The sequence below is a fragment of the Vicugna pacos genome, chromosome 11 (genome assembly GCF_048564905.1).
Source record: "Vicugna pacos chromosome 11, VicPac4, whole genome shotgun sequence".
NCBI classification, from domain to species: Eukaryota; Metazoa; Chordata; class Mammalia; order Artiodactyla; family Camelidae; genus Vicugna; species Vicugna pacos.
In genome coordinates this window covers 59635894-59652007 of record NC_132997.1, presented here as the reverse complement: position 1 = coordinate 59652007, position 16114 = coordinate 59635894, and the positions used below count along the sequence as shown (strand labels likewise).

Sequence of the window (16114 nt, the reverse complement as noted above, 5' to 3'; positions counted from 1 at the left end):
TCACAGCTCCTCCTCCAGGGATGTACTTCACAATATGATACATGTCTTTGAGTTCTTGAGGAACAAAGACCCCACCAGGTAGAGGATGGAATGACGTTGACCTTTTCTGGCCCTAGTGAATTCCATCAACTAAAGCTCAGACTGTGTAGACCTTTGCCCCAATTCTATGCTACATTATTTTCTGGCCAAGCCCCTTCATGAATATGCATGTACCCTTAGCTTAAAACCTCCCCAATTTTGCTGTTGGGGAGACACTGTTTTGGAAAAGATCCCTGTGTTCTCCTTACTTGCTGCTAGTAATAAATCCTTCCTTCTCCCAGTCTTTGGCTTGTTTGTGTCTTTTGGCTCAACACCCACTAAGAGGTGAGCCCAGTTTTCAGGTAACAAAGGGAAAGAAGGATACTTGAAAGGAAACTGAGTATAAGGATTCACTACCCAAGAATTAGAGCAACTGCCCAGACGATAGAGCAAAGACTTCAGATTATGAATTTAAGAAACAAACAAAACTATTCTACTCACTACAAGGATGCTTATGAACCTCACAGCTCCAAGTGGTCACAGAAATACAACACAGTGGTTAAGAGCAGGGGCTGCAGAGCCAGGCTGCCCATCCACGGACTCTGGCAAGTTAACTTCTCTGCACCTCAGCTCTCTCCATCTGTAAAACTGCAGTAACTGTGCCCTGTGGTTTTGCTTCAAAAGCTAAATCAAGCAGTGCACTCTGGCTTCATTAGTCACTACCTGCAACATAGCTCCTGGGGTCTCAAACCCACCTGCTATCAGGATGGGAAGTCAATCAGCCTGTCAATTCCGGGGCATCCGTGCCTCTCCCAAGACCTCTCTTTCAAAGGGCTTTCAAAACTCTGACACCAGACCACTCACCTGCAGGCCAAATTTCGGGCTGCCAGCTTGCAATCCTTGAATTCTCAACGACTCTCTCCTCAGTGAAGGGAGGAGAAAACGGAGGCCCCAAAAGGAGAAGTGATTGATGCCTGCCCCCCACCACCACCCGTGAGAGGCCAATAGGCCCCGTTCTCCACGTGCCGCTCTAGGCTCAAAAGGAAAGGAGAAATGAAACCAGCGGGTTGGGAACATGTGGCCAAATAAAGAGAGACACCTGAGACTAGAGTCAAATACAGTTTCCAGGGAGGGAGAAATAAGGAAGATGGTGATGGAAGGACCAAAAAAGTGAAAGCAAACAGCTTGATGAAGAAGAGGGGGTGACGTCCTGAGAAGACCCCCCCAAGAGCCACACTAAAGGAGAGGACACTGGGTTGGCTTCACAAAGAGGAGAGGAGGCAAAGGAAGATGGCAGGAAGCAAACCCATGATTACCACTCAAGAGGGAAAAGGAAGATACATACTGAGTGTGTCCTGCAGGCTTTCATGAGTCTCACTATGTGTCCCCAAAACCTAAGCGCTCAGACAGCATAATTCCTTTCTAGAGAAGGTGTGGTGGCTTAGGGGTCAAGTGAGATGCCATATGATCACAGAAGGGGGAAAGAGCAAAACTGAAATTTTTTTTTAATACTATGGATTTTAGGATTGCCAGATAAAATATGGATGCCCGGTTAAATCTGCTTTTAGATACACAACAAATAACTTTTTGGTACACATATGTTCCATGCCACATTGGGGACATACGTATACTAAAAAACTATTCCTTGTTTACCTGAAATTTAAATACGGCTCCTCATCCTATGTTTGTATTTGCTGAATCTGGCAACCCTATCTGGTTTCCAAGCCTCTCCCCATTATACCAAGCTCTCTCCAGGAGCCTGGGGTGGGAAAACAGAAAGGAGTTAATGAGTAAGAGGAAAGGAGGGATGATTCACACAGACGGCCTCATGGAGAACGCTGATTGACAACCCATAAAGTTAAAGCATTAAGAACCCAAAAGGTGAGCAGTGGGACCCACGGAAAGGAAGACACTGTACTCATGAGAAGCAGCACAGCCTACTGGTTTCCATGTGTGGGCTGACAGTGGATTCCAGTTGCCTTTCCACGTCACCTGTCAGGTACCAATGATCCAGAGCTGCATGGCCTGGGGCCAAGTAAGAATCAACCAAATCCGGGATTCCAGTCATCAGTGCTGATCTCCCTCACCAAAAAGAGTTCAAGGAGAAGGAGGCAGAAGAAACCAAAAGACTCCAATAGCCTTGGTGAGAGCTGACAGATGGTAGCGAAAGAGGAACTCAGCCCTCGCATTCCTGGGTTCTAGCCAGCTCGCTTTAACCTGTTTACTTTACAATGCCAGCAGAGTCCCTGAATTACACCAACTGTCTGTCTGTCCCCCTTGCCCTCCCTCATCACACCAAAAGCCTCCACACCAGGACAATAAAACCCCAAGAGCGCCCTGGTGAAAAGCATGCTCCTTCAACTTTCAAATAGTCCCCAGGCTACCATTTCTACCACTAGAGAGAGAGCCGGAGGCAACAGAAGGAAAACCGGTCCCTTGAGGAGTCCCCTGCAAACAGAGCAAACTGCGGGCCTCCCACAGACCTGCTCCTGGTTCACCAGTGGGGCTGTCCGCCCATCATTTGGGGACTGCAAGCCTGTGAAGTCAGGCAGTTTCAAAGAGAGTCATGTTTTGGTTTCTGTTCTTTAGACCCACAGATAAGCAGGAGTGGCACTTGCATTGCAGCCATCAAAGTCCACCCTCCGGAATCCATACGCGCATGAAACAGGGTCAAAAGTCACACGACAGAGAAGCAGGCTGACTACCTGCTGCCCACAGTGCTAAACACAGAAAACTGGGGAAAGACTCATGTTGGGTCTTTTTTCAAGAAATAATGGAAAGAGCCCCCTACAACCAACCTACAAGAAAAAAAATGGATCTTTTAGGAAATGCGTTTGCCCCCTGCTGTCCTGTTACTTTTACACAGCCGCACAGGCTGGTTTTATCCTGACTCACCAAACCCTAGGAAATCGGCCGAGTTCCCAGGCATCCCCAAGTGCCAGAAAAACACGGGCCCTGAGAAGCCAGGCTGCAGCCGGAGTTCTCCCGGGAGCCTGGTGCCTGCTGCCTCTACCACCCACTCTCAGCTTCTTAGACGTTGTTTTGCACCATCATATTATATTCAGGATTATCAAGAACAGTTTTGATCTTGAAACACATTTTGGAGAACAATAAAAAGTATGTCTGTGGAGGGGCGTGATTCCTAATAATCCTTACTATCATTTTCTACAAGAATAACAATTCACAAGTTACCAAAACACTTGGATGTATACTGTTTCGTCTGATTCTCCTAATAACAGTGGGTGGAAGTGAGACTGATATTAACCCTCAAAACTATAGTTTTACCAGGTAAAGTCCACCGAGGCTCAAAGGCTCTGAGGGTAACAGAATGTAACTAGCAAGGTAGCTAGAATTTCAACCGGAACCCACGTTCTCTAGGGCCCTGTGTCCCCTGCTGTGCCACTCTTTCCACGTGGTCCTGATGTCCAGCGATCCACACTAAGGGAAGGGGGTGGGGCCACCCAGGGGGCAGAGCTAAAACTGAAAACAATTCCACACATACTCATGCGGTGAACACTGCCCGGCGGTAACAGAGAACCGGCGCTCAGGTAATACAGATGCTGTTTAATACCAGTCAATGTAGGAACTAGGATAAGAAATCCAAGCATCCAAACACACACATTCTGAGCAAAGCCCTTGATAACATGACGTTCAAAAACAAGCAAAGCGAATTTATAGTGACAGAAGACAGAGCGAGGTTACTTTGGTGGGGGTGATGACTGGAACAGAATGCTGGGGAGCTTCAGGGGTGCTGATACTTGCATGCATCTTGAGCAGGTAATGATTTATACTGGTCAGTTCAATTGTAAATTCACTGAGCACTTCTCCATAAATTTGTGCATTCACAGCTTCTGTACTTAACCGTGTGTTATACTCCATCACAGAGTCTATAAAAAGTAAACCTGGGCACCCCCCAAAGTAAATTCCCCCATCTTTATGGAGCAGCTACTGTACTAAGATTGTGGAAAAATGCAAATGATCTTTCAAAGGGCAGGGCTTCATGAACCACTCATCACACAAGGCCCCTCCTTGCCTGGTCCAAATCCCCGTTCTACTGCCACCTTGGCGGGGGTGCTGGGGCTCCTACACCTCATTTCTTTACCTGCCACAGGGAGACAGCAAAGGGTTGCTGTGAGACTGAAGCAAGCCCCTGACGTAAGGTGTTTAGTAATACGTAGTAAGATGTAATGCGTAGCAATTATTATCATGGAGTAAGACAGATCATCTTAAAGATGACAACTGTCAAGCACCTGTCTCCCAAGAGTTTAAAAGGAAAATACAAACGTCTGCACTAAGCAGCCAGAGAGGATTATGGAAGTGCAGAAACACTCCTACTGTTCCCCCATCACCCTGCTCCTGTCGTTAGCCCTGGAGGGGACCCAGGAACACAGCCCACCACCCTCGACTTTGTTTCTTTCCCAGTTTCCTTCCCCACCGTCACGGCAGGAATGCCTCCTCCTGCCACTGCCCCGGCCCCCACCTCTAGATCAACTTCCATATATTCTTCAGGTTTTAGCTTAAACACCACCTCCCAAGAGAATCCCGTCCTTGACTATGGTCCCTCCTCCTGACTTGTGTCCAGGGTCCACACAGTGCCTGGCATACAGCAGGTAAATGATAGATCTGTTGGAAAAAAACCCACTCTTAACTGCCGTAGTCAGACAGTGGAGGTTATAACATAAGTACAAAGAGACTGGCTCCAGACTGGGATGTAGGGGAGAGGGGCCCAGATGGCTGTGCTATCAGCAGAAGTGGCACCTATTGGGGTACACCGGACAGGGCACAGGGGAAAACAAACCAAGGAGGATGACAAAGCCAGAAAGGGGCACACAGACCGCCCCCCATGTACTGAAGGCACCCTCTTTATCGTTGTTTCTTTCCTAAAGCAGGGAGTTTGCTACCCTGGAAACACTCCCTTAGGCCTGGGCTGGCATCCTGGGAATTTGCTGTGGTAATGGGGTAGCCCTGACTTCTCTAACTGAACAAAAAGAACAGTTTCAGAACAACCAAGAGGAAAATGCCCGCAACAAGACAAAGATAAAGCTGCTCATAAATTAATGTACATGTAGCCTTGCACTTAAACTCTGAGGCCAGACCCAAGTTCAAGTTCCAGCCCCCGTGATGGCCATGGGTCCTAAGGCAAGCTACACAACTTCTCTGGGCCTAAATTTTCAAGTTCGTAGGCTATGCATAACAGTAGTACACCAAACAGGACAGTGATGAGGATTGAATAAGAGGACACGTGCAAACCTCTTCCAACAGTACCTCTCCCAGAGTAAGCACTGGATGAACATCACCTTGTTATCACAGCAACACAATGATCTGCAAGGAGAGTAATGCTGGTAAGTCAGAACTGTTATTCATTTCCTCAAGCTTTTTCTTTTTCCGACTTTCTTAAGTTATGGTTTATTTGAAAGGCTATCAAGGAAATTAAACTCAAAATTTCATTAAAAAAAAAAAAAAGCAGCAGTAGCAACCAACACCTAGGAGGTGCTAGGGCAAAGTCCTTTCTCTTTTCCAGAAAACAGACTCTCATTGTGGCTTAGTCCCTCCCAAAGTTCTCCACATCTGGGTGCTTACTCTAAAGACAAATTAGGACAAATGGTCGGAGCCCAGGGCTGGGGTGCCAGACATGTTCATTGAATTGGACAGAAAAGAACCACATGTGGGGCAGCCAACAGGCAAGAAAAATTAAAGCTGGAGCAAGATATTAACAGCACTTTAGTTAAAATGCTTTAGGTCCAAACTCGTAACTTCAACACCAGGTAGTATAAAGCAGCTAGCTGCTTTTGTAGATCAGAGTAAACTTTTCCTTTAAAAAAAAAAAAAAGTTTCAAAGTCACTAGGAATAGAGGTGACCAGGGGCTGGAGGTGGGGGAAATGGAGAGTTACTGTTTATTGGACTCAGGGTTTCTGCTTGACATGATGAAAAGTTCTGGAAATGGACAGTGGTGATAGGTGCACAACACTGTAACTAATGCCACTGAACTGTACACTTAAATAAAAGTGAAAATGGTAACTTTTATGTCATGAACGTATTACCACCACCAGACAAAAAAAGGCAGAAAAAGTCACCAGCCCTCTTCTCTGGGTACCTAAGGTATTTCTTGATAATAAGCTATATGCATTCAAGGCTTAAAATGATATGAAAGAGTTAATATACTTTTCAAAAAACATGGCACTTTACCAGGTAGTGATTTGAAACTGAAGTCCAAACCTCTACTTTATGGCATATATACTTAAAATTGTACTCTTTGGTTAACAAAGACATTAAAACATCCAGCCGATTTTTCCTCCTCAAATTTCAGTGTTTCTATAATCAGGAGCTACTAAACGAAGCAGAGATACAATGTTTTGACTCCCACCAAATGTCTTTGTTTAAATAAATTAAGGCCTGTCTAGTAAAGAACCAAAAAGAAAAAGAAAAAAAAAAAAGCCCAAACAAATACAAAAATCTCAATAGAGTAAGTTATTATTTGAGTTGGTATATTAGGATAATTGAAAAAAAAAAGCTTACATGCAAATAATTTCATGAGTTGAGACGCTCTTTCTATAATTAAACAGTAAATAAATTCTTTTTCTCTCAGGACTATTTTAGCACTTCTAATTCAATCTCAAAAACCTTCCTAGCACCAGACTGCTCACTAATGAAACACATGAAAGGTTTAATGCAGGCATTAGATTTCTAAGAACTTTCCTTAGCTCACCCATACTCCATGCTGCTTTCATTCTTTCGCTCTCCTCTTTCCTTCTATGGAAAACTTTTTTGAATTATGACCTAGGTCTGTCTGGCTAAATATCCCAACTCTGCTCCTCAGTACCGATTGGCCTCATTTGATCCCAAGTGCCCCTAGATGCCCCAGAGGGTATTAACCAGCTCATTCAGGACACACACCTGGCACCCACAGAGGCTGGTTTGATCTGGAACAGATGCACCGAAGATTATCCCGTCAATCAATGCTGGTTTTTTTAAATACAGTTTGAAATTGCCCCTAAACTCATATCTCTAACTTTAACAAAAGAGACTTTGCTTTCACACAGTTTTGGGTTAAAGACTTAAGAAATTTGTTCCAGCCAACAATGTCCGTTAAAGGAACATGGGTGGACCTCAGAGTGTCACAGGAATAGAGGAAAAAAACACCTTGATAATTTGGATCTACAGGCAGATGTAAATTATGAAATTAAAAACATCAATGACCTTTCTTTCCAATCATCACCACATAAAAAAGAAAATTAAAAACAAACAAAAAGCTTTTCGGTGCCACCTGGACACAGACCAATTGAGCAACAGCTCTCCCCATCCCTGTCTTACAAAACAGACTACAAGCTAATTAAACTATGGGAGGGAACATGACACATTGTTTCCCTTAAAGGTATTCAGGAGACAGACCAACTGCATATGGGAAGGTGGAGGGTACCAGCCTCCCTGGAACCCCTGCACCACTCCCTCTCTTGCTTCTACTTGGGTTTATTTCTGCATTTCACAGCTCTCTGGGCTGAAAAGTGCTGGAGAAGGAAGGACCGTTCTCTCTGCTTGGAATTCCCTACAGCACGCAGCCAGGGGCAAGCTGAATCACAGTGTAATCCTCCCAAGGCTGCTGGAGAAGCCCTTACATTCCTTCTGCGTATTTCAGAGGATGTGGCACACAGTGGGCCGTTCACAAGCGCTTGTAGGTTGAATTCTGCGGGTTTCAGGCTGTATTTATCACACGTCAGTCATTCGGTGCTTGACTGAAGAGGCAAGGGGAGTAGGGGGAAATCACAGAAAATTTCCCAGCGTTTAACGAGTATTAAAATGAATTTTAATCACTAAACTGCACCCCATACGACAACTCTAGGGACCAATATTAAGTAAGTGGGTAGTGAATTCTAAGTAACCATTAATCAAATTATTAACTCTTTTTTTTTTTTAAGTATTCTTTTCCCTAGAAGAAAACACCTATTCAAAGTGATGTTTGCAATTTACTGGTAGGAGCAGTGGTATAGAGTCCACAGCTGTGGGCTTGACATCCATAAAAGATAAGAAAATCTGACAGCCTCGGGGAAGTAGGAAGAGTCTGCAAGCTAATACCACTCCAAGATCCTGATGATTAGAAACATTTTCCAGAGCATTCGTTTCCCTGTCAGGAAAATTTCAACCACCACCAAGCAGAACACACCGAACCTGTGAACATTTACTTCACCAGCTTTGACAATCGTTCCCTCTATCTAAAAGCAACTGCACTGTGATTGAAAACAAAAGGCAACACCTACCCACTGAGGGGAAAAGTATGTGAGGGAATGAGGAGGATGACTGTTATTCCTTGCTCAGCCTGACTGGATAAATTTAAAAGCTCAGATTAGCATTTCTAGGCTTAAGTGCAATTATCTCGGTAAGATGTGATTTAAAGAAGGGGGGGGGGAGACCGTTTGATACTGTGTGTGACACTGTATCAAACCCCTAGTCTCCCCTCTGCAAGACACATGTGGGTGTCTACAAGGATGCAGCAAGTCTCCCAACCCTGTTTGCAGATACTTCCCCTGCTGGAGATTCAGATGTCTGGTACCTGCAGATGCCTGGTACTTGCACTGGTGCATCCCCTGACCCATGATGGTCCAGAGTGGTTTCCCAGAAGCAGCTGTGGGGCATTTCAATGTTATAGAAAGTTGTAAGAAACACATGGAGTGATCTGTCACCATCACCAAAACTGAGCTGGCAAATCTGAACACTTCCAACAGAGCCACACCACCTTTTTCCCTCTAAGTCTTGCTCAAAAGCCCTTGAAAAGGTGAACCCAAAGACACTTTGTCCCCTTCTAGTGGTGAAATGTATCATAAATGCCTAGCTATATGCTACAAGGTAGCCTACAACATCACCCCTAGCTAGAAGGCAAAGGCATGGGACACATTATTGTAGTGGTCCCCCAAAGTATACAGTGTATCCACTCAACCATCCAACTATGGTGAAGATGGTGTCTGCTGTTGTTCAGGACACATGCAGGAGAGTGGCTCTATGAGCATACGGTCAGGAGACAGCGCAGCCACCCTCATCCAGTAAAAAAATAAAAACACCTCATCACCCAGTGGGGTCTGGGGTCAACCCAACATACCCTTGAGTGTCTACTGCATGCCAGTCACTGAGGGATGGACGTGAACAAGGCACATTCTGCCCCTAAAGGAATTTACAGCTCTCCCATCTTCCAAAGGGGAGACCTATGTGACAGAGGTCAAAGCTGGGGAGGTCTGACAAATGGGCACATAGCCCAGTGTGTGGCTGGCGGAGAGGCAGTACCTAGTGCACACTGGGCTCAAGAAGAAGTGCGATCTACTTGGATTTACAAGACAGAAGGTGGGGAGGAGTAGGGAAGAACAACTGAGGGCAGGAGGTGCATCCTAGAGGAACCAGAGAGACCTATACAAACTCCAGAAAGTTAGCCGTTAGGCTGATTAGAGCTTCGAGAATGTGAGCGGAGCGAGCTGGGGCCAGATTGTGCAGAACCTGGGACAGCCCAGAACGTTTACCTGCATCCAGGGGCGCTGGGAGCCACAGCAGTTTCTGAAGAGCAATGACTACTTCAGATTTTTGCTTGAGACCAGTGTCTTTGGTCTTGAACAAGAGTCACCACAATCTAGATACTGGTGATTCTCTGAACTATTACTCATCCTCAGCAAAATAAATAAAAGCACTATAAAAGGCTGCCCCAGCTTCCTTTAAGGTTTTATGCCTTTTTTAATCAAACAGATAATACAAAACACACAGAAGAAATCTAATAGCCTCTTCAAGAAGACTGGACTTGTGTCTAATTAGACCTGAATGTGAGGTCATACTTTTCTCAAAGTTGTGTCTAAAGTTTGGTGTTTCCATGAGAATCTTAAGAATTTTATTGTTTTAAACAGGGGACACCTTTTTTACAAGGGCAATGTCAATCTGATCACTTCACAGAGTCTGCCAAAACAAAGTCTTAAAAAATGGAAAATAGTGTATTAGGCTTCCAGAGCAAATAATCCAAAATCCACAACATTAACTATCTGGTGGCTTTTACTGGTTAATGAAATCATTACACTGCTGATGTTTAAAATAGCCAGGTTTTCTAACCATGCCATACCAACATGTTTTTCTACTGTAACTTCAAAACACTTTTATATATCTGCATTTTCATAAATTTCTATAATGAAGGACTAATTTTACAGATAGAAAGAGACTTACACTCTAAAGATTTATTATAGGCCTTTAGTTTTGAACCAAACACATGCTGAAGGTCTGAACCAGTACAGAAAACACATCTTAGAGAACTAGCCACGCCAGATGTGAGACCCTGCTTATACCCTGAGAAACTAGTCCAGAACTTAGAAGCCATTCAATTACAGCCCATCCATGCAATTCCTCACCTTCTCAGAGACCACGACCCCTGGACACCTCCCACGACATTGAATCAGATCATCTCTAATTACATTTTAACCCACAGTACAAGCCAGATAGAACTAGCCTAATAATCTCAAAGCTACTTAACAGTGTGACTATTTGTTTTTTGTTTATTTTCTCCACTACAAAGAAGAAATTATGATCTATAATCAGCAGCCTGGTTCCACTGATGATTTAGTGGGAGAAACTGGATAATCACTCAAAACATTTCATTCCACCTCTAACCCAAACAAAACACACCAGGGGCAAGCTGTAACACCGGACACTTACAGACATGAAAGGCCTCGTACAATTGTTTCTTCCCCATAGCTGATGTTTACCTCTATCATACAGGTACTGAGAACACAGACCCATGAAACCAGTCTTTTATTAAATGGGTTGTTGACCACAGTAAATACCCACATAACAAAAGAGACAAGAATGACCATTGGTTAAGAACTTCTATCGGCTTTTGGACTTGGCTTAAAAAAAAAGGACACAATAATGAGATATCACCACACACCTATTGGAATGGACGCAATCCAAAACACCGATAGCACCAAATGCTAGCAAGGATGTGGAGCAACAGGAACTTTCATTCACTGCTGGCAGGAATGCAAACTGGTACGGCCACTTCAAAGACGTTTTGGCAGTTTCTTAGCAAAACTAAAACACTCTTACCATACTATTCAGTAATTGTACTCCTTGGTATTTACCCAAATGAGCTGAAATCTTGCATCCATATAAAAACCTGCACACAGATGTTTACTGCAGCTTTATTCGTAACTGCCAAAATTTGGAAGCAACCAAGTCGTTCAGTAAGTAAATGGATAAGCAAGCTGTGGCACAGCCAAACAGTGGAATATTATTCAAGGCTAAAAAGAAATGAACTATCAAGCTATGAAAAAAACATGGAGGAAACGTAAATGTGAAAGAAGCCAACCTGTAAAGGCTACACTATGTGGCATCCTAGAAAAGACAAAACTATGGAGACAGTAAGAAGATCAGTGGAGGCTAGGGGCCAGGGAGGGATGAAAAGGCAGAGCATAGAGGACTTTAGGGCCCTGCATCAGCTCTGTACTATAATCATGAACACATGTCATCATATGATTGTCCAAACCCATAAAATATACAACACCAAGAGTGAACCCTAATGTAAACCAGAGATTATGGGTGATGGTGATGTTTCAATGTTGGATCATCAATTGTAACAAATGTACCACTCAGGTGGGCCATGTTGATAACAGAGGAGGGGAGGAAAGGGAGGGAGTATTGGGGAAATCTCTGTACCTTCTGCTTAATTTTACTGTCAACCTGAAACTACTCTAAAATATAGTCTGTTTAAAAAAAAAAAAAAAAGGGCGCCTCTCTCTTCCCAGGGCGTGGCTGATTAACAATGTACCTTCCTGAACTCAGTCAAGGAAAAGGAAAGACATCCATAATCACCTTTAGTGCTCAAAAATATGAAGGTTAATATTATAATTAGAAGAACTGAAAAGCCAGGAAGGCAAGTCGTAATAGGATTATGGTACCATCTTCTCTACAAATAAACAACAATAGTGAAAAATCTAGCAAGGCCTTCACAGAACTGAGTATCTAGCCCTTGTCCCAAACTTCCTGGGCAGCTACCAGCAAGGGGGCTATGTTTCAGTTAGAACTGTCAGGCTGTGCAGCTTCACCTTGACACACACCTATGACACAGTGTTGTTCTATGGAGCCCTTATAGCCATAGACCCATTTCATGTAGTCACACACATTTCTCCTCCCAAATGACATGCCTCAGAGATGACACCCACTTCAACACAATGTGGGTCCTAGGTCAGTTAGTTAACTTTAACAAAACTCTCAAAAGCTTAGAGGAATCTCTCCTCTGTGTTTGCCTTAGTAACACCTGCCAAGTACTGAGGAACTAAGTAAACCACAAGCACTTTTATTTGCTTCCCTGAATATATTAATCAGAGATTAAAGAAGAACTGAGAGGCTTCCGGTACACACAGGCAGTCATCTAAAACAACTTTAAAATTTGACTCAGTGAGGCCACAGAGCATTTCACAAAGTACATTTGGATGGTTGTCAGTTTTAGTTGAGGGTAAGTGCTAAGAAAAGCCACCACTTTAACACACCCTTCAAGCCAAGTAAGTGTTCAGAGGTCTCTGATCTTAAATACCAGGAATGAATGTGTTTGTCCATGCAAAGCCAACGTGTTTATGTACAATTTACAGACCTACTTATAATATGGTCAAGTGTCAGATAACCCTTCCATAGTTATCTCCACCCCCAACCCAGTCTTCCCTCCCAAACAAACAAATACAGCCTGAATTGCTCACTCTATGCAAGAGGCCAGAGATTTTGTTTCACGTAAGTTTTACAACTTTTGGTGGTTCATATTCTCCAAGAGACTAACCCTCTCATTTACTACCTCCAACCTTAAATAAACTGCTTCCACCAACTTCCCCCACTTCTCAAACCCCCACTCACGAAAGCCATCTCTCTTGGGCAAGAAAGCTACAGAAGAGTCTTGGAAGTGGCTGCCTCTGCACATTCTTTCCCCTTCCTACCAAAAGGGCACTTCGGGAACATTACAGTCTGGGGACATGTGAATATTGCTCCAATTCCATTCAGTGGGGCTGGACTTAAGAATGCAAAGGGTCTTTCAACAATCAATTTCTATTCAGGCTGCCAATCACACTGAAACTTTAGTGGAAACCTGCTTTCTAAGCAAATTCAGAATGCCATCCAATGCCCAAGTGTGAGCTAGCACTGGGGGAGCCTACACACGCACTCACTCCCCCACTGAAGACTTTTTCCTGGCACAGGGGCACCCTAACTCGCCCCATTTGCTTTCCAGAGTGTGACCTTCGATCCATCCCCAAATTCATGCCTTCTTCTCCAACTGAAGGTTCAGTCTAGTCAGCTATTATGCAGCAGCTATTATGCAGCAGCTATGGCAATTTATCCCCTCGATTTCTCATTTTCTTCCCTGCTCCTGGCTGGGAAACTGTTTTGATCTGAATAAAGTTGCCTGTATGGGGATTCTGCATGTTAATGATGTGGCTAGCTGGCAGGGATGTTAGGTGAGAGCACACAGTGTACTTTTTCCAGTTATGTTTCGCGTCATCACGGCTAATAGTGGCCTTTCTAAAGGCCTGCTACACTAAGAGGGAGACCTACACACCTAATCTTATCCTTTTTGAGGGAGCCTCTGGGGACCAGGTGGAAACAGAACAGACAGCCCGTTCTCCCGTCAAGTATCTGGACTCCAAGGCAAAATATCTCTAGCCACTCCACCACCAATGAAGCAAACCCACGTACATCCTGCTTAGCGAGGGAGTCAGTCGATACCCTTCACCCTGGTTTCAGCCTGTCCAGACTTCATACCCTTCACTCTGTCCAGGCCAGTATAAGATGCTGCATTCTCCCCGCTGAATAACGCCGCCGCCACCTCCCCACCCAGGGAAAGGACTTCTAACGGAGGTGGGAGCATCAGCTCCGGTACCCGCCCTTCCCTCTCGATCCTGGCCAGAAAACTCCACTTCCCGGATTCCCGGCCACTCTCTCCCGCCCCCTCCCCGGGCGATCCAGCCTGCGCCGTCCTGATGCCAGCAGAGTGCCCAGCCCAGCTGCGCAACCCCCCGCACCCAAAGTCAGGCCCCCGGAACAGGCCTCAGCTTCCTCCCTCTCCCTCAGCCTAGGGCTCCCAGATTCTGGACGCACCCCTCAAGCAGGCTAGGACCGAAAACAGTCTCACCCCGCCCCCCAAGCCACGCCGCCAGCTTCCAGCTCGGCCCGGGAGGGGCCTCCTCCCCAGCGGCGAAAAGGGAACGCGGGTGGTGGTCCCAGCAGACTCCTCCCGCACCCCGCAAGGGGCCTGGACCCCCCGGGGAGGGCAGACCCGCGTGGCCTCAAAGGGGCACCTCCCTCTCCCCCACCCTCCGGGGCCAGCAGGTCTCGGCAGGGAGTGTGCTCGCTGTGGGTTCTCGAGAGCCTCGGGGTGCCCGGAGGCTGCCCGGGTCGGGAGTGCAGCCTCTCCCGGGGGTGGGCGGAGGCTGGCGCTGCGGCGCGCCCCCGGGGGGCACTCACGATGGTCACGCTGGCTTTGCGCAGGTCGCGGTTCTCCTCCTGCAGCGCCTTGCACTTGAGTTTGTAGGTCTCCAGCTCGATCTTCAGCACCTTGTTCTCCTGCTGCAGCGAGGCCAGGCGGTTGGTGAGCTCCTCCAGGCGGAACGGCGAGATGACAATGCCCCCCGACTTCCCACCACCGCCACCTCCCCCGCCGCCACCGCCGCCGCCGCCGCCCGAGGTCGATGAGCAAGACGACTGCATGGCGGCCGAGCTGCCGCTGTTGCCCCCCGCCCCGTCCGTGTCGCTCTCGCTGGCGCTGTCCGCCATGGCCGCGGCGGGCTGGGGAGAGGAGAGGAGGAGGAGCAGGGAGGCGGCGGCGGCGAAGGCTGGGCTGCGAATGAGTGGGCGCCGGGCGAGCACAGGGGAGCGCCGAGCTGGGCGCCTGGCACCAGGGCGCAGACTCGGAGCGGCGGCGAGAGAAAGAGAGGGAGCTTCCCGCTGCCAAGGGACCTCCTCTGCCAGAGAACAGAGACCCCGCCCGGGCTCGGGCAGTATTGCACTGGGACTCTCTCGAGCCGGGGCTGGCGTGCTCGCTAGGCCGCTCTGCAAAGCTGGCCGAGAGCTCCGAGACCCGCCCGCCGCCGCCGCAGCCGCCGCCTCCCGCCTCCGGACGTCCGCCGCCAGGCCGAGGACGCGGGGGCCCCGGCGATGCGGAGAGGCCAGGCCAGCCTCCGCACCAGCTGCTAGCCTGCCACACGTGTTCCGAGGAAGGGCCTCCCAGCCCCCTGACCTAAGCCCCCGACCGCCCAGCCTCTTCCGGGCTCGCTCCCGCTCCTGGGAAAAAGAAACCTAATGCCCCACTAGCCTCGCAGGTGCTGGGGACACGTGGAAAGGTCAGCCTGGCTCCAACATCCAGCCCTGCCCGAGTCGTGGCCCCATCTTCCGCCAACTGTGTATGCTCCTGTCTCCCTCTGTCTGTTTCAAACATACACGCAGCCCTTTTAGTTTAATATCGGTGAGCTTGACTGGGAACCTTTGGATAGCGCTCACAGAACAGAAAGTTCCCCTGCAAGGAGCCGAGTGGGGCGATGAGACAGCGGCCACAGGTTAACCTCGTTAAGAAAAAATTTGCAGAAGAGACACACCGCCCTCTTTACTCCTCCTCCTAATAATCTCATAAACCACACAGCGCCCAATTGTTTAAACAAGGTGCAACTTTTTTTTCTTTTTCTCTCTGCATCTTGCAGACAGTGCCAGGACCTGTCTCGCAATAGGATCAGGACAGTAACATTTATGTAATCCAAAAAGAAAAGATAGAGAAACACTTTTTGTGGATTAAAACATCTCTTTAAAGGCCAGTTTCCCAAGGTAACTGCAGACAGCATTATGCTACACGAATAGTGATGATTGAGTGAGAACACAACATAACCATCATTCTTTACTATTATCTTGCCCACGCCTAGAAAACTTAAATAAGTCAAAAATAAAACAAATTAATTATTCTAATGTGGCCTAATCCGGGGTTCTGGTTTTGAACTTTTGATTCAAAATCACAACTGGTATTTCCCCTCTCCCTTCCCAAACAAAGACTTACAGGAAATTGACCCAGCAGGTGAAATGATTCTAAACACTTCACTCTGTTGACAGAAAACA

At 46.7% G+C, this 16114-nt stretch overlaps 1 protein-coding gene across 1 annotated transcript in view; it reads right to left on the bottom strand.

Moving 5' to 3' along the window:
* The window catches only part of CCDC6 (coiled-coil domain containing 6), a 104619-nt gene extending 89339 nt beyond the window's left edge, over positions 1-15280 (bottom strand). The window contains exon 1 of the mRNA XM_006209096.3: positions 14480-15280. Coding sequence (XP_006209158.2) covers positions 14480-14788 — 309 coding nt within the window. The 5' untranslated portion in view covers positions 14789-15280. The remainder of the gene's footprint in view (positions 1-14479) is intronic.
* Positions 15281-16114: the final 834 nt, after the last annotated feature.